The 26435-nt window shown below is 42.2% G+C and overlaps 1 protein-coding gene across 1 annotated transcript in view; it reads right to left on the bottom strand.

Annotated features, from left to right (window-relative positions):
* The window catches only part of PHLPP1 (PH domain and leucine rich repeat protein phosphatase 1), a 208308-nt gene that overhangs the window by 32151 nt on the left and 149722 nt on the right, over nt 1-26435 (bottom strand). Inside the window, exons 5-10 of the mRNA XM_046025178.1 lie at nt 23866-24012; nt 23026-23256; nt 17145-17347; nt 15282-15342; nt 12650-12745; nt 8655-8810 (exon numbers count right to left, since the gene is read on the bottom strand). Coding sequence (XP_045881134.1) covers nt 8655-8810; nt 12650-12745; nt 15282-15342; nt 17145-17347; nt 23026-23256; nt 23866-24012 — 894 coding nt within the window. The remainder of the gene's footprint in view (nt 1-8654; nt 8811-12649; nt 12746-15281; nt 15343-17144; nt 17348-23025; nt 23257-23865; nt 24013-26435) is intronic.

The raw sequence follows: 26435 nt of genomic DNA, 5'->3' as shown, positions 1-26435 counted from the left end.
GAAACACTTGTCCCCCAACCTCACAGTGTTTCAGCAGGAGACAAACTGGACTGGTTAATGGTCTAGGTGCTGCACTTAGACCAGAAGGAGCAACTACTTTAATTTTCCAAAATTTCTCCAGTTCGGTTAATAGCTTAACTCAAGAACAGGATATATAACCCCACTCCCTGCTTTCAAAACCTCCAAAAAATTCCTAAAGCACTGAGTTTGGTCTCAACTCAAGATGCTGTGATAACCTCCTTGAGCCACTGCCTTCTAGATTTCCGTGATAACCGTATAAAAGATAAAAGATCGTTCATGTGCCAAGAAATGTTTCATCCATATAACCCTCTGCACTAGGCAACCCTCCTCTGCTAAATAGAAAAAAGCAGTAGCAAATGACTGCTTTTCTATTCATCTGTAAGGTGCTATGTGGAGACCACAGCTCTTCCCTATTTTCTATTTCATTTGCTTCTCCCATCATGACACGGCCCCTCTTATTTCACCAAAGGCAGAAACGCAAGCCGAGAAGTCAACTTACTTGGCAATTATTAAATTGTAATTAATGACAGAGCCAAGAATAAACCCAGACCTCATTAATCTTAAGAGTCCATGAGTCCCTAACACATCTCTCCAACATTCAAATGTTAAAAAACCGTAATATTAAAACATTTTCCTGAGGACGATCTCATAGGCCCTTCTCTCCAGAAATGCTGGAGGTCAAACAGGGCACCTGCTGGGTGGTGTGAGGACCACATGTGCACAGTACTTTAAACTCCACTCTCAAGAAAACTTAGTACTCAAAAACTTTTCATAGCAAAAAGTACAAAACTTGCAGAGAAAAAACTCAAGTACAGCTCCTGCCCTAAAGCATTTGGAAAATTGCCCACAACAGCAGGGAGACAAATCCACTTCCTGCTTCTTGAGCAACTGCTCTGTTCTTCCTTGGCACGTTCTGTCCATCTGCTCTGGCTCATCTAGGTTTTTTTTGTTTTGTTTTGTTTTTATTTGTTTGCTTTTTAGTAATTTCCACCACACTCTTCAATTTTACAGCTGAATTCTGTCACTGAAACAAAGCACAGGATTTGGTATCAAAACAGATTTACCTATTTGTAGGTATACTGGGCATTCTGCATTAAAAAAAATTATTTATTTTAGAGAGAGAGAAAAAGAGTGCGTGAGCAAGCGGAGGGAGGGTCAGAGGGAGAGGGAGAGGGAGAGAGAATCTCAAGCAGACTCTGGGCTGAGTGTAGCCCAACACAGGGCTCGATCTCACAACCCTGAGGTCATTACCTGAGCCAAAACCAAGAGTCGGATGCTCAAAGGACTGCGCCACTCGGGCGCCCCGGGATTCTGCATTTTAAAAAGTTTTCTAGAGATCAGTACTGGGACTTGTATCCTATTAAAAATGCAAAAGGTTAAGATTCCAAGCCCAGCAAAACTCTTCTACTTTGAGACAAAGCCTTGATATCTGGCTTCCAATGTTCCAGAACTGCGAAACACTCTCAATTCCTTATCATCTGTCTGTACAGAACAACGCTTTAAACAATTTCATCTGTCTTCACAAGGCTGACAGCTCTTAAGGGAAGGTCTTTCAAATGTTTGATGGTAACCAAGAGTACAAACTACACTGTACATGACCACCCAGTCCAGACGCGACATATACATACATAAGTAAAAGTTTCACGGAAGCACCGGGTGGCTCAGTTGGTTAGGCATCCAATTCTTGATTTCGGCTAAGGTCATGAACTCAGAGTTGTGGGACGGAGCCCTGCGTTGGGCTCTGCACTCAGCCCAGAGTCTGCTTGTCCCTCTCCCTCTCTTCCTCCTCCCATCCCCCAGCTTGCTGTCTCTAAAATAAATAAATAAATAAAATCTTGGGTTGCCTGGGTGGCACAGTTGGTTAAACACATGACTCTTGGTTTCGGCTCAGGTCATGACCTCAGGGTCGTGAGACTGAGCTCCATGTTGGGCTCTGCTCTCAGCCCGGTCTGCTTGAGACTCTCTCTCTCTCTCTGCCACTTCTGCTTGGGCTCTCTCTCTGAAATAAATAAAATCTTTTTAAAATAAATAAAATCTTTTTTAAAAAGTAAAAAAAGAAGTTTCACAATCACGACTTAACCTAACTCTAACCATATTTTCTAACCTACTTAATTTTTTCAAGTGCTGGTAGAAACCCACTAAATTAATGTTATACCCCAGTAATCCATTTGAAAAAAGAGCCACCATTATTAATTGCCTAGCAACACCACCTAATAGTGGGGATTCCAACTGAAGAAGAAGTGCATACAGTCTAACAGAATTATTATTTGGAAGGTATGAAAATCTGCCTGGCTACATGGCTACCAGGTAAAGGAACAAAAATTATACACATGAAAGAATTGTTGAATAAGAACACAAAAAGAATTAGTTCTAAAAATTAAGTACAACTGAGAATTAATTTAACATTTATGCAATACTACAAATTTATTTGTAGACCTTATATCAATTTCATCTATTATCCCACCGATGTCCTCCTCTATCTGGTCCAGGATCCAATCCAGAATCCCACGTTAGGTTTCGTCATCGCGCCTCCTTAGCCTCCTTTAGTCAGTCTTCTTTGTCTTAAATAACTTTAATGCTTTTGAAAAGTAGTAGACTATTATTTAGTAGAGTATCTCTCAATTTAGATTTATCAGAAGGTACATGATTCTCAAATTCAGCTCCCAGATACTCTTATTAAGTAGGTCAGGGTAAGGCTTCAGAATTCTGTAGAATTAAGGATTCTACAGAGTGACTTTGCTGAGTCAGCAGAACAGAGATAAGGGCCAGATCTCTGCATCTTTAATGCATACCCCAGGGCGTTCCGAAGACAAACTTGGAGAAACACTGTAATTTTATTCTCAAAATATCAGAACTTCAAAAGTTAGCTCTCTTCACTTAAACAAAATAGTGTAGGCAACTTAGCTCTTAAAAATGCCAGAAATATCTGTCTTTGCCAAAAGGCACCAGTTGTCATGGTCAATTGATCACGCTCTCCAAATTCTGTTCCTGTTTAGTCCCCTTGATATTTACACATGTCCTGAGTCACTAAAACTCACAGTCTGTAATGTGACTAATACTCAGGGGACATTTAATAATCACCACGTATTTCATTCGCACATACACTCTCCCCACTCCCACCCCCGAAAGCACCTTCTACTGCTCTAACCGGGGATGAAAACAGACCCTAACGTCCACCAACAAAAGGAATCCACGACTCTCCTTGAAAGGGTCAGCTGCGGGTCTGTGATTAGACCGGCCTCCAGAGCAGCAGCTCCCCCATGATCCGATGAGCCGGCTGCTGTGAGACGGACCCGGAGGGGGTCCTCCCTGAGATTTCATGAAGAGAAGGGTGGCCGTACCTCATCCGTGAGCTCCGGTGACCCCTGGTGACTATCCACCCCACCCTGCCTGCCCATCTGTTGATAAAAACTAATTATCTGAAACTCCTGGGGGCTTCCATCAAGGAGATCTTTAGCTCTGAGCAAAAAGAGGTAAGATGAGCACCGGGGACAGTGAGATCTAGATTGGAGTACTGCCAGTTCACCCCAGAGAACCAAATCCCGCCCTCGTCACAAGACACAAAATCACAGCCAACTTCTTGGCAACACATGGTCCATCACATCTCACATCTGTCTACGGCTTTTGAGCTGCCAGTGAAAAGCAAGTAAAAATAAAACTCCAAGATGAATCCAGAGAGTAAACTCCTAAGCTAACATTGCCGGTTCAAGCCCTAAGAATCTTAATAAAATTGGTCTCCAGTTTTCTAGGAAGAGTAAGATACTACTAAAAGTCATCTGATTTAAAGCAGGTTCCCTTCTCTCCTTTGGTTACCAAATACCTTCTACCACCAGGTAAGGAAGATTAACATACACAAGTCTAAAGCTGGAATGCTCAACAGACAACATCATGTAATTAAAACCATGATGCTGGTTTTAGCAGGCAAGATTCAGAGCTAAAGAAAAACTCACAAGGAAGAGAGTCAAAGTTCAGTCTTTTGGTCTGTGTCTAATGACTCATGTTTTTCTGACAGTCTCCTTCCAAAAGCTTCCAAGCGCAAGCTCGCTTGGAGCACGAGCTAAACCATTTATAACTTAGGAAGACTTGTGTTCAGGCCCTCTCCTCAGTTACGTAACCAAAGACAGAACTGGCCACGGTGATTTATTACCACAAAAGAAATTCTTGAAAAAAGGAGCACCTATGTATTTTTAAGATTTGTGTTTTGGGGCTAACTGAATGGGAGGAGGACTGGTGCGAGGTTCCATTACGGCCTGAAGCTGTTTACCCAACAAACAGCTCCGCATTACCAACAGCAAAGGCTGCTCTTCATGCAGGGAGCCTAAATCAAAACCAACGTATCATTTCACCTTTTGCCCTCTAAAACCCACTTTTTATTCTGGTTTATTGTGTAGTTATTTTAAAGTCTGCATTAGACGGTGAGCCCCTTAAGGGGAATACCGATGTCACTTTCAATGCCCTGGGGCACCTGGCTCAGTGACTTCAACGTCCTGGGTCATGGCCCAGACCATGCAAGTGAGAACAAAACACAACCGAACTCACCTGCACGATGCTTGTCACAGAGACTCTGTCGTCAAAAACCCTCTTTCACATTTTGAAGTTCACGTTTTCTGGATTGGTCTGTTCCTACAACTGTCAGTTTTGGTTTATTCCTTCCCCCTCAAACTCATCAAACCTAATACACAATACTGCTACATTTTCCTGAATGTAAATTATACCTTGGTAAAAATTATATATATATAATTTTTAAAAAATTTAGATAGAGGGGCACCTGGGTGGCTCAGTGAGTGAAGGGTCTGACTCCTGATTTCAGCTCCCGTCATGATCTCAGGGTTGTGAGATCGAGCCCCACATAGGGCTCTGTGCTGAGCTGACAGCGAGTCTGCTTCAGCTTCTCTCTCCCCCTCTGCCCTCCCCCTCACTGTCTGTGTGCACACTCTCTCTAAATTAAATAAATAAATAAATAAAATTTAGGTAGATTAAACCCCCATTATTTACGTTGTAGAATGGGGATAAGTAGAAGTGGTAACCATTTACAAAGCAGTAAATCGTTTAGTGAAAATCATTATCAAATGTTCTGTGTTTCTTGTCTTCCAAGTAAAGTCATACAAGGATGTCGTTCAAAAAGACATTCATCGGGCACCTGGGTGGCTCAGTTGTTAAGCATCTGCCTTCGGCTTGGGTCATGATCCTAGAGTCCTGGGATCAAGCCCCACATTGGGCTCCCAATTGGGCTCAGCGGGGAACCTGCTTCTCCCTCCCCCACTCACCCTACTTGTGTTCCCTCTCTCGCTGTGTCTATCAAATAAATAAATAAAATCTTAAAAAAAAAAAAAAAAAGCATCCATCAACTTTATACTATCCCTTTCACAACCCTATCTACCAGAGAGGACCAAAACTTTAGACTCTTCATTCTGACTCAGAGTCGTGACTAATAATTACACTGTGTTGAGAGGCGGCTATGTGGTTGGAAAACAAAAGCCCTGAAATATGTTTTCTTGAAAAAGTTCATTTCCGCCTTCTTCGGTCATTTGCTTTCCCCTCATAAAATAAAGGAGGATGCCTGCTCCTTGTAATTCGCCCAGCCCCCTACCCGGGACTCTGCTGTGCCGGAATTCCACTTCTCATGGCCGGCCCTCCTCCTGCCTTCCTCCCCAGTCCCAGGGAGCCCGGCGAAGCCTCCCACTACCCCCCCCCCTCCCCCCGCCCATCTTCCAAAATGCAGCCGGCTCTGGAGCCAGCCACCTGGCCAGCCTAGGGAGGGACCAATGCATGCCAGCGCCACCATCCTCCCCACGACGGCGACGTCCTCCTTCGGGGGCTCAGTTCAGGTCCCTAATTCCCCACTGGACATACCCAGTTCACACAGTCCTTCCACTTCCGAGTTACAGGCTCCGTTGGGGAACTGTCGGGGATATACAGCACTGGCAAGTGAGCGGCGCCGGGTCACCAAGTCAGCAGTAGGCAGAGTCACCCGTGAAGGAAGCTGAGCGACAGCCGCCCCATGCAGGGTCTCTTCTGAGCACGAGCACAGTCTCCCTGACGCCACTTACGAGCTCCCCCTTGGGGACAGGTTTCCCCACCCACCCCAGCACCACGGACAGTCACTGACTGCTTACTGATTGCTTCTAGAGAATTAAAAATACACAGAACTGTCCTTTTTAAAAATGAAGAAAGACTCGTGATCTACTGGAGAGTCCCAGCGCCATTCCTCTATGTCTCAGCCACAGGCTTATCAGACTTGGCCAGATTCAGAACCGGTTTGATCTCAGACTCGTAAATCGGATTCTATCTACATGTTTCTGTAGATTCAGTGTAGACGTCCAGGAGAACAAGGAGATTCTCACGATAAAACCGCACCCAAGTTTTGCCTAGTTGGCCTTACGGAAGAAAACACGAGATCCCAATATCACTTAGAATTGGGCGCGGGGAGGAGATTAGATCCTGCTGTGGTCCTGACCACAAAGAACACGTGTCCGTAGCTGCCCAAAGGCTGTGCACTGCATGGCAGACCCTGGAAAAACACGGTCTGAACTGTAGGGATCCACTCTATGTGGATTTTTCCTAACTTAATATAGTGCTGTATATGTATTTTCTCTTATGATTTTCTTAACACTTCTCTAGCTTACTTACTGTAAGAATACAGCATATAATACATTTATAATATACAAAATATTTGCCAACTGTTTATATTATCAGTAATGCTTCCGGCCAACAGTAGGTTATTAGTAGTTGACTTTGGGGGAGGTCACAAGTTGTACATGAATTTCTGATTGTGTGGTGGTTGGCACCCCAACCCCCATGCTGCTCAAGGGTCCGTGGTATTCTGATAGGACTGTAGAAGTAAGAACAATTCTTCAAATGATCTTGAAATATTGCTCTTTTTTTTTTGTCAGGGGAATGATACAGCAGTGGTCCATTACAATTTAACAATCCCATTTTCTCACAATTCCATTGCTTCTCTGTAACTACTCCAGTAGGAATTCATTATACCTTGCACTAAGTACAAAGAATAAATGTTTTTTAAAATGAGGAAAAAAGAACAAAAGGAAAACGAAGGGAGAACTAGAAATGTCCTCTCTCCTGATCCGGGCGATGATTATAGGGGCATCTATGTAAAAATTCATTGAGCAGTAATGCTTGAGAGTTGTACAATTTTTTTGGACAATAAGCCATATTTTGATTAAGAAGGTTGGTTTTTTTTCTTTTTAAAGTACACAGAGGAAAAAAAATGAAAACCCAAGGGTGAAGGTAATATTTAAAATTCCTTGTTTTCTTTTGTTCATTAAATAAATATTTGTTGAGCGCCCTGCTTTATTCCAGACACGCTGCAGAATGCTGAGGATAACACTCTAATTAAGACACAGTCACTGGACACAGCGTCCATAATCGTGGGGCGGACAGGTAAACGAGAAACTGTGACACAGGGTGTGAGGAGGACCATGACAGGAGTAAGCACAGGGAGCTTGGTAGCGTGGTCGGGGGTCTAATGCACTTCAAGAAAGCAGAGCTTTTTCACCGATGAAAAAAATCACACATGTTAAAAGATATTTCAAATTTATATTTTAAGGCAGAAAGACCCATCACTGTTTTCTTCTATAGGAGAACCAGAAAATTAAGCCTTACTTTTTTGTCTTTCTCACGAGGTATACTAAAGGCTAAATCCTTCATATCATCCCTAAAGTTATGGTCACTCACTACAAGTAAACATTAGCAGAGGTCAAAATGAGGCAGGCCATGGGGCTGTGAGCATTTCTGTACGATGCCCAAGGGCCCTGAGGCAAACAAGATGTTCCAGAGGAAGGTAACACTCAGTTAAGCCAACCCTTTCTTCAAGGGAAGTTCTGCACGTGGCAGCTCTCCACAGAAGAGAGATTTCACCGGGTGTTTAAACTCCCCCTCAAATCAAAACAATGTATTTAACTACTTAGTGACATGAACTATTTAGAAAAAGTTTGTTCTAAAGAAAATAATTTAAATGCAAAGGGAAAACTGTGGTAAATATTGTAAGGAACAACTGGTCAGAAAACAGCAACAGCGAGAGACATTAGCAAACTCTAGGAAAACTATGTCTCTCACCCCGAATCACAAATACGTGAAAGCAAGACCAGAGAATCCTCAGATAATTCAGCCAAGACAGGAGCAGCCTGCACCAATCACGACCAGGGAGCAAACATGTCCTCATTTGATAGCTACACCTCCACAGCGCACGCCTGTGAACGGCTCAACTCACTTCCCTCCAGAAAGCAGCAAAATTAACGAGGGACCTCCAGGATATCCTACCAAAGAGAGAAGTGGCTGGGAAAGCCATTTTCTTGGTAAATCTCAGACAGACAGTCAGAAAATCCACAGGAGGGGCGCCTGGGTGACTCAGCTGGTTAAGCGTCGGCCCTTAGCTCAGATCATGATCCCAGGGTCCTGGGATCGAGTCCCATGTGGGTTCTCTGCTCAGCGGGGAGTCTGCTTCTCCCCCTCCCTCTGATTCCTCCCCCCTGCTCACGCTCTGTCTCTAATAGATAAATACAGAAAAGAAAAGAAAATTCATACGAATGGTGGGTCTCATACCACGTGAGACGAGAATGCTGAGGGGGCTTCTAGGCCGCGGGCCTACAATGCAGACAAACGAGCTAGTTTACCTGTCGGCCTTCATCAGCAGGTTGGGCGGCAGCTCCAGGAGCTGGTTGTGCTGCACATCCAAGACCTCCACCGAGGTCCTCTCCAGCCTCTCAGGCAGCCTCGTCAGCTGGTTGTGTCCTGCCAGCAGCTTCCGGAGACTACTGTTACAAAACAGGCTGTGCAGGGGGGACAAAGACAGAAGGAGACTTACTTAGCGCTAACCTGGGAAAAGGAATGCGAAAACGAGCAGGAGTTGAATACTGAAAATGATCTCTCCAAGGAAACATAAATTCATTCTGAACAACTGCAAATTCCTATTAACATAAGCTCAAGCTTGGAGCTCTTTGTATTTTGGTACTTTCCATACTGTAAAACAAAAAAAGAAACGAAAGAGGGCAGGAAAAACTATGAAGAGGAATATATAACAAAGCAGCTCTACTTAGTAGAAGAGAGAAAAACAAACTCCATAGATGACCCTGAAGAGACCAGTCTACCCTTGCCGAACGCGGAAGGCGCGCTTGCCAAGGCTGCGGGCTTCTCGAGGTAGGGCTCGTGTCCTGTGCTGACGTGGCACACGGGTGTTTTACCGACAGCAGATCCTCAATAAACACAGTCCACCGATTTTTACCTACAGGATCAGCACTAAATAAGGGCTCTTCTATGGATCAAACTTTTACAAATGCCAACTGATAACATGTTACCTTCTTCCTCATTTGCATTTCACAACCACAATATTGCTCCCTTTCCTCACTTCCCTAAGTCTGTATATTTTTCTTTTCTCTCTGGTTTAATGCTAGACAAAACAGACCCCTCCCAAAGAGAAGGACATGCGCTTAATTCACTATTCTCTTTTGCGCCTAGCGAGCTGTTTGGAACTCTGCTCATGTTTCTTCTATGGGTTAGCAGAACCACAACGAATGATGAATATTTTAAACAAATAAATTGGCTGGATGGCAATTCCGACTTCTGTGACAGTTGTAGAGAATGAAACAGGCCGCAGGTTTCAGCACAGAAATGTGGGAACTGTGGCAAAGCGAGATTGTACTTTGCATCAGGATCACTCCGGAGGGAGACCTCGGGCACAGGGCTGTCGAAGAACGAGGCCGCCCCCCACAACCTCCTGCCCTCCACCCTCTGACCTCACTCAGGGACCGCCACAGCCAGTAAAACCACTCCACGTGACTGGTGAACTTCAGTTACCTTCAATACCAAAACTAGATTCTTCGCTCACAGAGATGGAAGCAACCTGTCTCCACGCCACGACACCCTGGGCTGCTATGATGTCTGGATGTCTGGACGCCAATGCGACGGGACCCATGGTCCAGCATGGTCGTTCAGTCACGGTTTTCACAGGGGGTGGTCTCTCTAATTCACCTCGACCCAGTAATTCAGGATTTGGTTCACTAATTTTACTGTCTTACTGGGCCTGGGGTGCAATTTAGGCTTCAGAAGAGAGAATGTGTTATTTATTATTTACACACACACACACACACACACACACACACACACACACACCATCCTTAAATAAATGGATAACTGAAAGACAGATGACAAAATCTTTATCTTATTATTCCAAATAAAAAAGTGATGTTATAACTGCAGTGGGAGTCTTACATGCTAATTACTGGACTTAGCTAAATTCTCCTGGATACTAAGCATTCAAATACCTTATTTTCCTTTTTTATTTTTTTTAAGATTTTATTTACTTATTTGACAGAGAGATAGAGCACAAGTAGGCAGCCAGGCAGGAAGGGGGAGAGGGAGAAGCAGGCTCCCTGCTGAGCAGGAAGCCCAATGCGGGGCTTGATCCCAGAACCCTGGGATCATGACCTGAGCTGAAGGCAGCCGCTTAACCCACTGAGCCACCCAGGCACCCCTACCTTATTTTCCTTTTAACACATTTCCAGTTCTAAATATTAATTTGTTTTGCCAAATCCTCCACATACATTGCTTAGATAAACAAAGTCTGACTATCAAATCAACTTTTTAAAAGATTTTATTTTTTAAATGATTTTATTTATTTATTTGACAGCCAGAGATCACAAGTAGGCAGAGAGGCAGGCAGAGAGAGAGAGGAAGGGAAGCAGGCTCCCCACTGAGCAGAGAGCCCGATGCGGGGCTCGATCCCAGGATCCCGAGATCATGACCCGAGCCAAAGGCAGAGACTTTACCCACTGAGCCACTCAGGCGCCCCTCAAATCAACTAATGAACTAATGAACTGCTGTCTTGCCTGAATATTAGATCAATGACAGGGCTGGTAGTTTACAACTAAACACCACAAATAAGAAAACAGTCCATGCTGTTTTTGTCCCACGTGTCACACACGCACGCATGCAAGCGCATGCACACACACACGCACTGTTAATCCCTTGACAACGGGCATTTCGAATTTGCTTTGAAGAAGCATTTGTTAAGCTCCCCAAACAAGCCTAGCCAACGCAGATCAAATCTAAGATTAATTAACTTCGGGGAAAACTGGACAAAATATCTGTTATCTTTACTTAATTGTTGGGTTTGTGTACACACTATCTTTGTTGCAGCCTACAGTGAAAACAGGAGCCTTAGATGCCGTGGGCTGTGATTTGTTGGATGGGCAAGGTGGAAGTAGGGAAGAGAACAGAGAAAACAGAAGAAAGGGAACACTGCAAGATTCTTTTCAACAAATTCTTTTTTCTCATTTCCCATTTCCCCATTTCCTCCCAAGATAGTAGCCTATCTTGATTTTTGCTGTTTTGTCTTCTGAAAGAGTCTGTCCGGATCTCACTCCAACACACACTGCTATCCACAGGTCACAGCACCAAACCCTCATGATAATGGTGATGGGCTGCCCCAGGTCACCTAAAGGCTCAGTCAATACAAAACTCTGAGCAGAAAGCATTTTCAGACAGACTGAAGTTCCAGGTATAGCATATGGCCGGGGAACAAAGTAAAATCAACTGAGCTTTCTAGGGACTGCAATGTAACCCAGATTTTTTTAATGAGATCTATATTCTTACGGTGTTAACCGACAGAAATATAATGCAGGCCATATATGTAATGGTAAATTTTCTAGGACCCAGATTAAAAATGGCAAAAAGAAACGTAATTCTTATACTTTATTTGATCCGATATATCCAAATTATTATTTCACAATGTAATTAACATACAGTATTAGTGAGATACTTTGCATCTACTATACATTTTGTATGTTGGCACTTCTCAGGACTAGCCATGTTCTGAGTCTCCAAAGTCACGTGGGACTAGAGGAGCCTCACTGGACAGCACAGACACACACTCCTATAAGACACATGGCATTTCCATCATCACGGAAAAGTCTACAGGGTAGTATGGGAACAGTCTACCTTTTGTTATCAGTTGCATGGCTAGTCACTAACAGTCAACAGTATTTTGTACTGAAATTCATTAACCTGAAGATCTTTGTCTTATCTACAGACACTAGACCTCATGACATGGCTGTGTTACAAATCCTGCCATTCAAGTGAAAATTATGCAATAAAAATAATACACATTAAGACAGGAAAGAGAAGGAAGGAAAAGTTCTTGAGCTTTGATTCCAATTTCATACCAAGAAAAACAGAATCTAGTTTGCCTTTTCTAGGTTTAATGATCTAATTATCTTTTTTTCCCCCCAAAGTTATGTTCAAGTAAAACCAAGAGTTATTTGTGGGGGAGGCAGACATGTTAGGTCAACAGACAGAAGTGAAAGATTCTGAAAGAACTGAGATTACAGAGGTGAACGTACTGTTTGCTGAGTTCTCAAACATTGCTTATTTAGAAACATCCCCTAACCACTGCCCTCTGTGGCTCTGGAAAGCCTGGCTGACAAAGTCTCACCCTAGTCTTCACCACATGAAGAAAGTCTGTAATTCAAAGCCACCACATGAGGTAAAAGATACCAGAGATAAGGTTTTAAAACAAAAAATTTTTTTAGGAGTTCATAACAACAAGCTAAATTATTTTAAAAAAAACTGCTTATCTAATTTGTGATCCTCTCACCAGATCTGTAACACTCACCGTGCAGGAAGTTCACATATTTGATTATGGCCAATATCCAAAACTTCTAGCTTCCGGCTTTCGCATACCCACTCAGGCACGTTTTCTAAGCAGTTCCTAAATAAAAGAATACACAATTTTTCCTTTGATTGGAATTTGGCCTAAAATATGGTTTGAAACTCATAATGATTACATAAAATAAATAAAACTTCAAACGAATACCAAAGTATAGTGAATATTAATCAAAAGGATATGTATATGCCTTTTAATCTAGTAGCAAGATGAAGTGTGACAAGGAAGGGGAAAGAAAGAAAACATAGAAAAGGGCACAGTTATGTCATCTCTCAAGTCTTAAAAAAAAAAAAAAGGTCTGATTCCCAGAATGGCTATATTAAGCAGTGTATAAACTTATGCAAGCTTACCAAGAGGATGTCTTATTATTGGAAAAAACAAACAAGTAAACATATACATTCTTCCAACTAAGTCAAGTGGCATAAAACAGTTTTATTTTTCCAATTTACATTTTTACCCTTAAAATACTTCTCAACTCCAATAGATATCATGAAAACACTGCCATACATCATAGATAAAAGAAAGACGAGGCACCAGTGAATTGAATGAAACAAGTGAACTCAACTAATGCTGGCTTTATCATTAAAAGAACTCATCACTTCTTAGACAAAATCTACTAAAATAAGTACCACCCTATTCATGGATGATTAGCTTTTTCTCTTCCTTCTTAAATATGTGAAATGACCAGGCCCAAAGAACATAAAGCGGTATGTACATTATGAGTGCACTTCTTTAAAAATAGATGAACATTCTATGGAAACATGATGCTTGGGACAGGACTATATCAAAGTGAAAACCGTTGTGATATTAACGGTGATGGCATTATGTGTGATTTCAAAATCACGTTAATTTTACCAGCGTACTAACTTTTCATTTAAAATACAGAAAAATTGGCATTATTTTCTTAGTGTCTGTAGAGGTACACATGGTTCTGGCTTTGAAGTTCTGAAGATCGATACACTTAATTATTTTATTTGATAGTAGTTAAGCCCTATGACATCTTCGTAAGATAGGAGAGTGAAAGTCCCTCTCACTATAAAGAACCTTAATACATAGCAATAAAACTCTTATCAGTGATCAAAATAACCTGGAACTTTGAACGTGAGGGCCTCGTAAACACCATGATGGGTGATAGCTCCGTCCCTGTAGATAACATACTCACATAAGAGGAGGAGGGGGACATGCTCAGAGCTATGTCAGGGGAATCGGGTTTTCTCAGAGAAAGTCTTAGAGTTGGGGCAGCAAATGAGGCAGAGAGGGTTACACGGAAGATTCTGGACAGGAGAGTTATAAAGAAAGATGGGTAGCACTTAAGTGGCAGAATTCAGGGAAAAGCAAGACAGGGTTTCCAATTCAGTCTCACTTAGGGATTTCAGTGGGAACCATTTGCCAGTTACATCCTATAAATAAAAGGAGAATAGATTTACTCTATGGCCAACTCTGAAAGAAATCTGTTCACGATACTTATATAGACCCGTGTATGCAAACCCCCTGCAGTACTGTTCTTATTTAAAGGATGAAGATAACAGCATTCAAGACTGTTAAAAAAAATAATCAGGTGAAATCTGACTTCAAGTTTATTAAACAAAACTGACATGAAATTAGTAGAAAATTCATGAAGCACTATTCGTAAAGTATTTTATAATTACAAATTTCTGATAAAATTGTAATTGGAATAATTCTGACACTTTCTTAATTCTGATTGAGAGCCTTATTAAAATAACTAGGTTTGTGTATTTTTATAACTAAAGGCAAATTCTGCAGCTGACCAATTATATGGCGGTGTGTTGGACTTTGCACACCCATACAAGTTAGCACTTCTTACACTGAGTGGGCCACAAGCCCCCATGTTCTGCGGTTGTTCAGACAATTTTGGATATTTCCTTTGGAGTTATGGTAAAAGTTTCAGTTTTGGTTTGTTAAGAAAAAGTCTAATTTGTATAAAAACATGCTGTATGGCTTCAAGAAAAAGTCAACTATAATATTCGTGGGAACTGGAGTAAACACGACACCTTGCAGTAGTGAATTTGTATAAAAGGTGAGGTGGTCAGCCTGTTTGCAAATAAGCTGAGAAAAGTGAGCATGCTGGATGGAGATCCTACTTCCGTAGGCTTAGCTGCTACTTTCTAATGTCTCTTAGCAAGAAGATGTAGGTGCAAAGTAAGAGGGAAGGAAAAAAAAAAATCAAAGATAGCACAATACTTTAAAAATGAAATTAATATCATTTCAGAGAAAGACTGAAGATATGGTTAATTTAATTAAAAAATTACTGGACCTTCCAACCATATGACACTCAACTCACTAATCTTTCGGGCCCGAACATGGTGGTCAAACTGGTGTCCACACGGATGTGGCACATTGATTCTTCTATTTTCAACTACAGCACACAAACACATTTTAACTAATAGATACGTACATATATTTTTGAGAGGGTAAATAAAAACTATGAATTTAATTTGTAGTATTTACCATCAAAATATATAAGAAGTTTTTAGGCATAAGCCTAAAGGCTTATCATCAGACAGGATGATCTAAATAACTTCAAGCCGACTCTTGCGAGCTCTAGGCCTTGGCTTCTTACCTTGAAACATCCATGTAGGACAGATAACTTGGAACTGGGTAAACATCCAGTTGAACAAGTTCTAAGAGGCAAAGAAAAAAACACAAAGACATGACCATTCGAGTCACACAGAGACTCTTTTTGTATATAAAACATCATCACTGTGCTTTACTCACTATTGTTTAGGTTAGGAAGTACAAAACATCCATTTGTTAAACTTGGAAACTACAGGGAAGTACAGAGAACTCCCCATTTAATCACAAGATCTTATTCAGAGATCGAAATAAATCACTCCTTCTACTCTCCTACCTTTCCCCCACCACTCACTGTGGCTCTCTTCTTGTTGTGAAAGCTGAACGGTACCTGGAAGACGAACTGTATGAACACACTTTCGTAAATCTGAAATTCCTTCCATAAAACCCTATGCATCTGGCTTTTTGTCTTTTTTATGCTACTGAAACCATACCCTTGTGGGTCACAGATGACTTCTACTCAAATCTGAAAACCCTTCCTTAAAACTGTATGAAACAGGACACCACCGTCCACCTAGGGCTTTGTCTCTCAGAATGGCTTCGAGATGTCCTTCTGTTTCTGCGAACACTCACCCTGTAATTCACCAGTTTGGCATCTGGCTGGCTGCCCGCCGTGCACCAGCGGGAGGGCCTTCTAAGCGGACTCCTGCTACCAGCGCTCTTCTCTTTCCCGGTTACCTTACTTCCACTGTTGCAGGCACCACCTCTGAACAGATGAGCCTCAAACCAACATCTGTAGTCCTGACTGCAAGTTCCCATTTGCTCCCATGAAAACCATTACAGTGATGGCGATTAACATGGTAGCAGGGGCTCTTCTCTTCTCCCATAAATGCACCCTGTCCACTGCTCTCACTGGAACAGTCTCACAGCATCACTTCCTCCACTTGAGAACCCCCACGGACCCTCTGTAGTCCACGGCACTAGCTTCAAAGCGTCACCACCTGACTCCAAGCCACGTATCCCATAACCACTTCTCACCATTGTCTAGTGGCTACCTAGGAGTTCAGAATTCCCTGTCTTCGCTCGTCTGCCGAACAGCCACGTTCAGATTCTTCCCCTTCAATACCCACTTGGTGCCTCCTGGCTATCCAAGCCCGGTAACCCTCAGCGACCTGTAGCTATCTGACGTTTGGCTTGTTTCTCCTGCGAGTTGACAATAAATTCATTTTAAGAAAAGAGCGGGGGGGATCCCCTATCCTTTAGAACTCGGGCACTACACTATTCATAGAACGAGTGCATGATAAGAAATTGTTCAACGTGCGGTACTAAATCCTTATTTTTCACTTAGTTTTCTGATTGCAGGGAACTGAAAACTTCACTTGAGTAACACAGGTCCATAAGATCTTTTCTTCTTTATCACGGTTATGATTTCCAGATTCTGAAGAAGAGAGCGCATTAAATGAGTAAGACTCCTGATCTGTGGTGTCCCTGTGGGTATATAATTCAGGTCTCTCTGAGGATTAGCTCCTTTGTTAGCGGAGCATGAAATCTGAGACCCTGAACAGAGTCCAACATGGACCTTCCTTTCATTTTCACTCTCCCTTATTAAATCATGTTCCAGATTTACTATCCTAACAGGGTAGTCCAAGAAATAGTTTATTAAGGCCTTCTGAGCAGAGGACCCAAAGCAAAAGTGGGGGGGAGTAACATACCTAAATAGCACCATATGAGAAAAATAAGTTGAGACCTATAAAATCTTTCGTTTTGGTTCTTTTATGATTTTTACCTCGGCAAAATCTGACACTTATTTTATTAAACACGCAAAGTGGAAATCAGAGTGAGGCAGAGATGATGGCGCAGAGTCAATTCCTGGAAGCAGAAGAGAAACTTTGATGTGGTCCCCATCACATACCGTTAGAAGCGGCATAGAGCGCTTTCAGGAAATAGCCACAGATGTTTAATGTCACCAGCTGATTCCTTTCACAGTGTAAAACTTCAATGTTGTTGAAAATCATGGCATCGAGATCCCCAAGCTTGTTGTCGCGCAGATCGAGCTGAGTGACGTGCTGGAGGAAGTCCACGTCATCTGCGATTAGCCTCCTAATTACGTTGAGTCTTGAGGAGAAAGGACACAGACAGAGACTACAATTAACCGCAGTGCTATAAATAAGGGGCCACACCCGAATATGCCGAGGTAAGGAGAAGCTTCCCTATATTACGGTCCTCCAGGATTTCTTTAATCTCTACATCTGGACTTCCTTAACTGGCCAGATTCTTTGGTTATTTTTAGCTACAACCCCAGGAAGGTCCTGATCTTGACAATATATTCTGAAACCCAATTTGGAACACTTAGGCTAGAAGAGAAGCACATATGTTGATTTTTGCCTTAATTCATTTCAAGAGGGGGAAAAAAATCTACTTAATCATTTATTTTCCAAGAATTGGGTTGAAAGAACACAAGAAATGGAACCTAGGACAACCTGTTAGGCACACTAGAACTACACTGAATATTTAAGGAAGGAGAAAGGATTAGTGAGCAGGGAGATGAGCAGTTCATATAAGACAGAATTTAAGGGACAACTTTGCCATGGCTGGGCAGGGGGCGTGTGTTTGTGTGTGTGTGTGTGTGTGTGTGTGTGGAAATGAACGGGAGCCACATATGCACCAGAGGTAAGGATGCAAACATCTGGATTTCCGGCCGGCTTCGGACCAAGGACTGATTACCAAGACTATCTCCATCATTAAAATACTGCTTGAGGGCCCCAGGGATGACTCAGTGGGTTAACTGTCCGATTCTTGATCTCAGCTTAGGTCTTTGATTTTAGGGTTGGGAGTTCAAGCCCCATGGTGGGCTCCACAAAATAAATAAATTAATTAAAAAAATAAAATATTGCTTGAAAGAACAAAGCGCAGAAAATACTCTGGCATCTAGGATTTGCTGAGAAATTACAAAACAATGGGATCAACAGATCTAGAACAGAGCAAGGCACAGGGGAAAACTGGCAGAACCCGGCCACGAGAACCAGCTGGAACAGACCGAAGGTGCTGTGGGCAGGCTGCTGGGAAGATCAGGAGTAGTAATGAGGACTAGGAACCAACAGAAGGAAGACACACTTAACTCTGAAGGGGAGAAAAGTAGATGAAAATCTCGATTCCTAGCTTGCTAGGCCACCCCCAACTCCTTTACAAGCAAACAACAGGACTCTGTACTTGTCATTACAAAGCCAACTAGTGCTGAGACAATGTACTTGGTCAGAAGAGCATTAACAGGAGGGCTGGAGCTTAGGAACAAGCTAAAGGCTCTCTGCAGTGAATTCCTGCCCTTTGAAAAAATAAAATAATGGTAGCTGAAAAACATAAAATGACGGCAACTGAATGAGTAATAGTAATATCATAAAGTCACTGAGTCACAAGGATCAGTGGCAGATCACAAAGACTGAGCATTTGTCAGTCCGTAAGCAGAGCGTATGGCTTCTTTAAATGTCCTCAAAAGGGTTTGTTTTTTTTGCTTCTTTTTTTATTCCAGGTTGTAAGATTTAAAAACTGGCCTCAACCCAGCAATTTGCCTATTTCCAAATGCTCACTAGATTACTAGAATATGTACACAGAATCTTTTTTTAAAAATCTCATTTTAGGGGCTCCTGAGTGGCTCAGCTGGTTAAGCGTCGGACTCTTGGTTTCAGCTCAAGTCATGATCTTAGTGTCACGATCTCAGGGTCATGAGGCTGGGCCCTGAGTCAGGCTCCATGCTCCGTGCGGAGCCTGCTTGAGATTCTCTCTCTCTCCCTCAGCCCCTCCCCCAGCTAGTGCACACGCTCTTTTTAAAATAAGTAGATCTTCCAAAAAAATTAAAAGTTAAAAAAAAATCTCATTTTGGATACAACAGACTAGAAAGCGAAAAAAAAAGTCCCATGTTCTTCTTTCTTCACACTGTAAGTAATTCTCATAATGTGGCATTATCCTCTTCATTCGAAATCGCTCCCTCCTCCAATTTCACTGTGTTAACACTAAAATAATTAAAGGGTTCATTTAATGAGGAGACAAAAGGAAATCTATAATGAGAGGGAACTGTTCAGTTTAAATTGCCAAGTCTTATCAGGATTCAGATTCAGAAGTGCTCAGGCTCAAACCATAATGTAACTATTCAGGATGAACTTTGAAAGAGGCAAAATGTGATTCAAGTCTCCTTCCAATAATCCCCCGTTAGCGCGGCCATTTTACTGATTTCATAAGCAGCCGCTGGGGTTTCCTGTGTGCAGATGGGCCGTACGAGGCAGCATTACGCTCTCGGGCCAGTCTCTGGTCGTCACCTTGCACAGGACCTTGAACAAGTCATCTAATGTCCTGGTTAAGCCCAAGCCTAATCTGTAAAATGGGAATAACACCTTCCATGTCGGACAAGGCCGCTGAGAAAATCGAATGAAGGGTGCGCCCATAGTATGCAAACAATGGAAGGCAGGTGATGATCAGGACGGTGACCCGTGGCTTCCCGTCAGTGAGAGACGAAGAAAACAAGGTGTCTGTGCACAGACTTTGGACGTTAGCGAGGAAAATCACGTACCCTTTAAAATACCAAGACCACAAGTACGTGACAAGTAACTGACGTGACCAGTAACTGACATACACATACAGAGAATGGCTAAAAAAGATGCAATGGGGGGGGGGGCACCTCTGAATGCCCAGGGTAGCCGGGATGTAACAGATTCAAATGGGGAAAGAGCAGTGCATGAGCGAGGGCAGAGCAGCCCCGAACGAGAGGAGCGCAGGAGCGCAGGGCACGTGAGAAGCTGCAATGGGGGCTTAGTCAATGAAAGTACCAACTAAGTGCTAACCCTGGGTAACGAAGATAGAGAAGAACAGTGTTTCTTGGTTATCTGCGGCGAACGAGCTCTATTCTGGACTACTGATCTATGACAGCCTGATGTGGAGTCTTACCACATGTGCCCAGGGCACAGCCCAGGCGGCTCCCCAGGTGAATTCACCAACTACTAAACGAGCCTATTCCCCGCACAACGAGATGAGTTGCTTTTATGAGTCTACCTGCATACTGTGGCAATGTCAAATCACTGTATGTTTCTAAAACATTAAGTCTCAATTTCTACACGTATTTCACTGTAGAGAAGTGACAAATAGTTGGCTTACCAGCCCAGGTCGGAGGACCACACTTTGAGTAGCTCTGAGCTAGAGCCTCATCCCCAAGGGACTCACAGGTTAGTAGGTTGAAACCAGGTAAGAGAACTTATAAACCTCCAGCCAAAGAACTGCAGGCTCTGGGCAGGACTGTGCTGGCTTGAGAGGCTACACAATGGAAACAGATGTCTCCGCCAGGAGACAACAGCAGCAGCGAGACGGAAAAGGAAGGGACAAAGAGAGAACCTAGTGTGAAGCAGGAACTGACAGAATGTGGTGGGAGACCACGGACAGGGTCCAAGGTTTTGTGTCTACAGAACCAATGAAGTGATGTTGCTCTCAGTAAAACAGGAATCCCAAGGGGAAGAACTAGTTGAAGAAAGAAAGAATTAAACTGTTTCACAGGGTGTGGTTATGTGTGCCAGTGGGGGAAACCAAGGTGAAATTACCCAGCAGGCACTTGATGTGGCATTCGTCCGGAGAAGAGAAATAAGGGTTAGAGAAAGACTAGGGGAAGATCAACATGGAGACGGAAGGCAAATGATGAAGCCCTGAGGGCACAGACGACCACCAAGGCAGTGACAAGCGATCAGGGAGAGGTGTGGGTAACGTGCACAGTTTGGACTGAGAGGAAACAGGAGTTATCAAGGATGCCACAGAGAACATACTATCAGAGTTAAAGAAAGTAGATATGGGAAAAAGAATAAAATGAAAAGAAAAATGATAAATGATCACTTTTAATCTGATATTACATTTTCATCTGAAGGAGTAAAAAACTGCAGTAAAATTAGTCCTTTGCAGAAACTAAGTGAAAGTCCCCTGAAAGCCTCCCACTAGTTTCAATTTAAAATACTAGGGCAGAATTCCAAGCAAATCTGACCAGATCTTCCCCTCTTCCACTCAGAGGCCTAGAGGGAACGTAAGCTGGGCACAATCACTGACCATGTTGAGTGTTCCCGTCTACTGTGGTATTTAAATGTCCTGCAACTGATCCCATCTAAGAAGATCCAATTAGAACTAGAAATCTAGGAGGCTCCATTTAAAATGGCTTAAATGCTTTAATATGAAAGTTTTCTAAATCCAATCAACTCAGAGAAAAATAATGCTAACAATTTAGAAAGAAAGTGAACAAGAAAGGTAACAAAGTGTTTAATGCCATCTCCTGTGATAGCCCAAAAAGTTCTCCAAGTCAGATAAAGTATTACCATTTGTACTTCTTGAATTAAGAATTCTAGGTCTGCAAGTTGCTAACCAACACTTCCCCAGGTGCAAAGGGCATGATTCCTTTACAAGTAATCCTTGTTTTTTGCTTTTGTTTTTTTTAAGATTTTATTTATTTATTTATTTATTTGAGAGAGAGCGAGAGCACGAGCCTGCAGAAGAGAAAGAGGGGGAGAGGAAAAAGCAGACTCCTCACTGAGCCCTGGGGCTCGATCCCAGGACCCTGAGTTCATGACCTGAGCCGAAGGCTTCGTTTAACCGATGAGTCTCCCAGGTGCCCCAAGGAAAACAGTTCTTTGAGGGACTTGAATAAATGAGTTTCCAAGGCCAGACATATAAACACAGAAGAAAAGAAGCAAAAGATGATGCTTTTTTATACTGATAAAAGTCAACAGGCCTGAGTGAGGGTCTAGGGTCACCAACAGAGAGGAAAGTGGGTAGTAAGGCAAAGAAAGAGCCACCTCTGACAGACAGGAGGTGGAGAGTCTGAGAATGACAGCGGTGCAGATTCCATGAGGAGAAGAAAGTCCTCAAGTAGGTAATAAGAATGATACATAAAACACACTGGTTGTGTGAGGCATTTAACTCGATTCCCTCCCAAACCCTATGAATGAGGTTCTGTTACTAACCGTAATTTAGAGCTGAGAACACAGTCGCAGAATAATTAAATATCTTGCCCAAGATTTAACATCATGAGTATGTGGTCATCAACCCCTGGCTAATGGAGGAATTAGGGTGGTTGAAAAGGATCAAATTGGGCAAATTAGTATGAACGCCTAAGCCTGATATGTTGCTTTGCAGGAACTCAGTCCCATGACAGACTCTTCTTTTTCCTTAAAAGGGAGAAATTTAGAAGAGTTTCCTCCTTGTATGCTGGTTCTTTGTATATTAGAAACTAAAACTGAACCTCACATACTAAGGGATGATCACTGAGAATCTTTTTAATGTAGCAAGACTATGCCGGTGGTTTTAGTTGGAGTTTAGCAAGATCGGGATTCAAAATGGGGTTTCTTGCTCTTGTGAGGTGTGAGGATGGAGGTTCTGGCCAAACTTGGGCCTAATGAGAGGTTATGAATTTTATATTTTTATAAAGAACAGTAAACTAAGGGCAGAACCACGTGGACAGAAAAACAGGAAATTAAAATAAGCAGGTTATATAATTTAATTTAATAAATACATTATATTACATTAGGGAAGTCGAGGAGGGAAAAAAAATTTAAGAAAAAAGAGATGCTCAATGATGTTACCTATCTCACGCCACGGAAAAGGAGGACAAAAAGATAAAATATCCACCTTGTTCTCCATGATACGGTTTTCATTCACCATAAATTCCAACTAACCAGCCTGCCTGCCTTGCAAAAGAATATCACCAGAAGGGCTCTAACCTACTCCTAAATATAAGTCAACCACTTAAATGGGATATAGTTCTTAAAAATAGTTACCTTAGATCCACATGTTTAATGTGAGGCATTTTTCTTAAAGCCTGTAGCCTAAGGGTCTCCATACAGTTTCCAGACATACAAAGTTTATCCACGGCAGTCAATTTCTCCAAAACCTCTGGAATGTCAGTGAATTCATTGAAAGAAAGACCAAGATAACTAAGCTGATGCATGTTCTCCAACTCAGGAGGAAGGGCCTGGAGAAAGTTTCCATCCAACAAGAATGTCTGTAAGCTAGTAAAGAAAACATAAGAATTATAAAGAGAATGTGTTGATTTTACATTTTTATTATCACTGGACAAGTTCCCCAAGTATAGATCATATTATTAGGAAAAGAAAATGAATTATCTTTTGCAAAATGTACAAGGGCAGGGCCCAAGCCATAATACACCACAGAGAAAAGACCAAAGATAAGCATCTTAATCTTTTACTGGAAGCCAAAATTATGACCCATTTTCCCAAGTTGGAGGCATAAATGGGAACAACGTGGGCTAACAACATAGTCTGAATCAGCCCCAATACCCATCTCCCATTGTTACTTTAAATACTAAGTCTTAGAATTCAACACAACTCAGAAAATGAGAAAGCAAGCCATGCCATCTCATGGGTAGACACACTCATCCGTGGGGATCTTCAGTTCTAAACAAGGATATTTTAATTTTTTACAAGACTCTAAAGAGTACAAAAGCTAATAAATGAACTCTTCAGAAGAGCCCGATCTATTGCTCTGGAGCCAAGACTTCCATGACCAACATAACAAGTTCGCTCATTTCATAGGCTGCGGCCCCAGGGCAGCTTCCGGGGTCTCTGCAGGGTACCGCGCGGTGGGGCTGGAGTACGCACTTGTGCATGACTCCCACGGCCGCCGGGACCGCTCGCAGGGCATTGCAGGACACGTTCAGCTCGGTCAGGGTCGGAATATTGCAGACCGCTAATGGGAAGTCCCCTAAGTGATTATTGGAAAGGTTAAGACTCTTCAACTTGGTGAACCTGTTACAATAAAACAACACAAAAGACAAATGTCAGAGATGCACAACATCACATCAGTTAGCATAGCCTTAGAGATACTCTAACCCAATTCCGCTGGAGGAAAAGAGCCCACAGAGGTTAAGTGCACCGCGGAGCTGGAGTGAACCTTTCCAGACCCTAAGGCCAGTGTTTTACCTAAAATATAAAACATTTACAAACACATTTGTCAGACTAGAATGAGATTGAATATTTGAAGATGGGAGCTGGGCTGGAGTAATTTTATTCGCTTTCCCCGCGGCCAGCTTCATGAACGCACCACCACACGCTCCCGGAGAGAGAGGGCAGGAGCAGGCAGATCAGCCCTTCCGAATTTCAGTGTCAGCCACACAAGTCACAAACCTTTCTGCTCCATTTCTCCCCAGATACAAACCTGAAGTAAAAATTAATTTATCAGAACTACACACGCTCTCAGGGAACCAAGTCTTATAGTTCCAAATTTAAGAACCAGTGATCATTTTTCAGTCTCAACCCAGCACCGATACCGCTAACCACACGCCGGGTCTGGAAAAGCTCTTCTCGCTTCACTTGCACGACCCTCTCTCCTCGCACAACCTCTTCCAACACTCTCCGGCTGCTGCCTCCCAGGTTTCTTCCTTTTTTCCTTCTTCAACTTCTCTTCCCCGCTCCGTGGTTAAATGCTTCTCACAGATCTGTGCTTTGCAGATTCTTTCCTACCTCTACCTTGCCTCCCTTGGAAATCGTTTTCCTGCTCTGTGAACCCACCACACACCATCTCCTGCCTCCCGGGCTACCCTACAGGATTTCCAGTGCAAATCTCAACCTATATCTTTCTCCTGGACCAGCACTGCATCCTGATTTCTTTTTATAATGGCTCTTTTCTCTGTGTTTTACTTCTCTGTCGGTCCACTGCTGACCTCTACCTTTTTTTTTTTTTTTAATTTGACATGAGAATCAGATTAGTTACTGCATTATGCTAATTATTTTTTTAAAACTGACCAAGTCTAAATACTGGGCAGTATGTATAATGGCTAGAACAGACACATACATCTTAAAAATAAATCCAATTCAATCCCATCAGCATTTTAAGGAAACTGCCATGTGACCCATCTGTTGAATTTTATAATAAAAAATTAAGCTTCATTTTTAAAAATTTTTTAAGATTTAGTTTATTTATTTGAGAGAAAGAGACAGCACACACGCACACAAGCAGGAAGAGAGGGATAAGCAGAGAGAGAAGGGCAAGCAGAGTCTGTGCTCAGGAGCCTGAAGCAGGGCTGATCATAGGACCCTGTGATGGTGACCTCAGCCGAGGTCGGATGATGCTTAAGCTACTGAGCCACCCAGGTGCCCCTAAGCTTTATTTTAAATCGCAACATAAAGTTTATTCTAAACAGAAAGGTGACAATGGGCCTATTTGCAGGTTAAAAAAGCATTATGATTTTTCTTTTATAATAGTAATTTTCTTAAATGGGGAAGTGTAGACCTAATGGTATTTTAAATTAAACAAAACAAAACCTTAAGAATTAACTGCTGAACCTGAATGATCATGTTTAATTTGCATTATACTTTACAATGTGAGTCATTAGGCCTTCTTAAAACAGAGACTGCTCATCCTTTACTCGGACCAAATCATCCAGTGTCTATACTACATGAGCTGGAATTACAGGTTCTATTATTCCTAGTGCAGAGATTCTCAAAGCAGGGTTGGAGGACTTAAAAGATGTCGCTCAGACCCTCTCAAGAGAATCCCCAAAGTCAAAACTACTTTTGTAACAATCCTAAGTGCCATTTGCCTTTTCCCATTCTCCTTTTCTCTCAAGTGGCCAGCGGTGATTTCCACCTGGTCTTTGCCATAGCACACCAGACTGGATGCAGAAATCCATCTATCTTCTATTACGCCAGACATGAAAAGATCTGCAAAAATATAAAACCATGACACTCTTCTACCTATTTTTTTTCTTTTCTAAAATAGTTACTTTTCATAAAAAATGTGTATGTTAACAAGAATGGTTTCTAATGTTAATGTTAACAAGAAGTTTCTAAATGAATACATATTAAAATGCTTTTCAGTTTAAGCTTTTAATGTTGTAAATATCAAAAGATTTAATCCATATAAATAAAAACAGCTTCGGGGCCCCAATTTTTGAGAGAGTAAAGGAGTCTTAAAATAGGGTTGCCAGATAAAATACAGAAAATAAACACTTTTTTTTAAGTGTAAAGCCTGTCCCAAATATTGCATGGGACATACTTATACTTAAAAAAAAAAATTTTGTTGTTGTTTTTCTGAAATTTAAATTTAACTGGGTGCTTTTTTGTCCTTCTAAATCTGCCAACTCCATCCTGAAATAGATGAAACTGCTGTTCTAGTCCAAACAAAAACAGTACCCTACTTTCTAGATATGATTCCTCATTTGGTAGAACTG

Source organism: Meles meles, chromosome 12 (genome assembly GCF_922984935.1).
Source record: "Meles meles chromosome 12, mMelMel3.1 paternal haplotype, whole genome shotgun sequence".
In the NCBI taxonomy this organism is placed as follows: Eukaryota; Metazoa; Chordata; class Mammalia; order Carnivora; family Mustelidae; genus Meles; species Meles meles.
The sequence above is the reverse complement of the archived record's forward strand: the minus strand, read 5'-3'. Positions and strand labels throughout refer to the sequence as shown.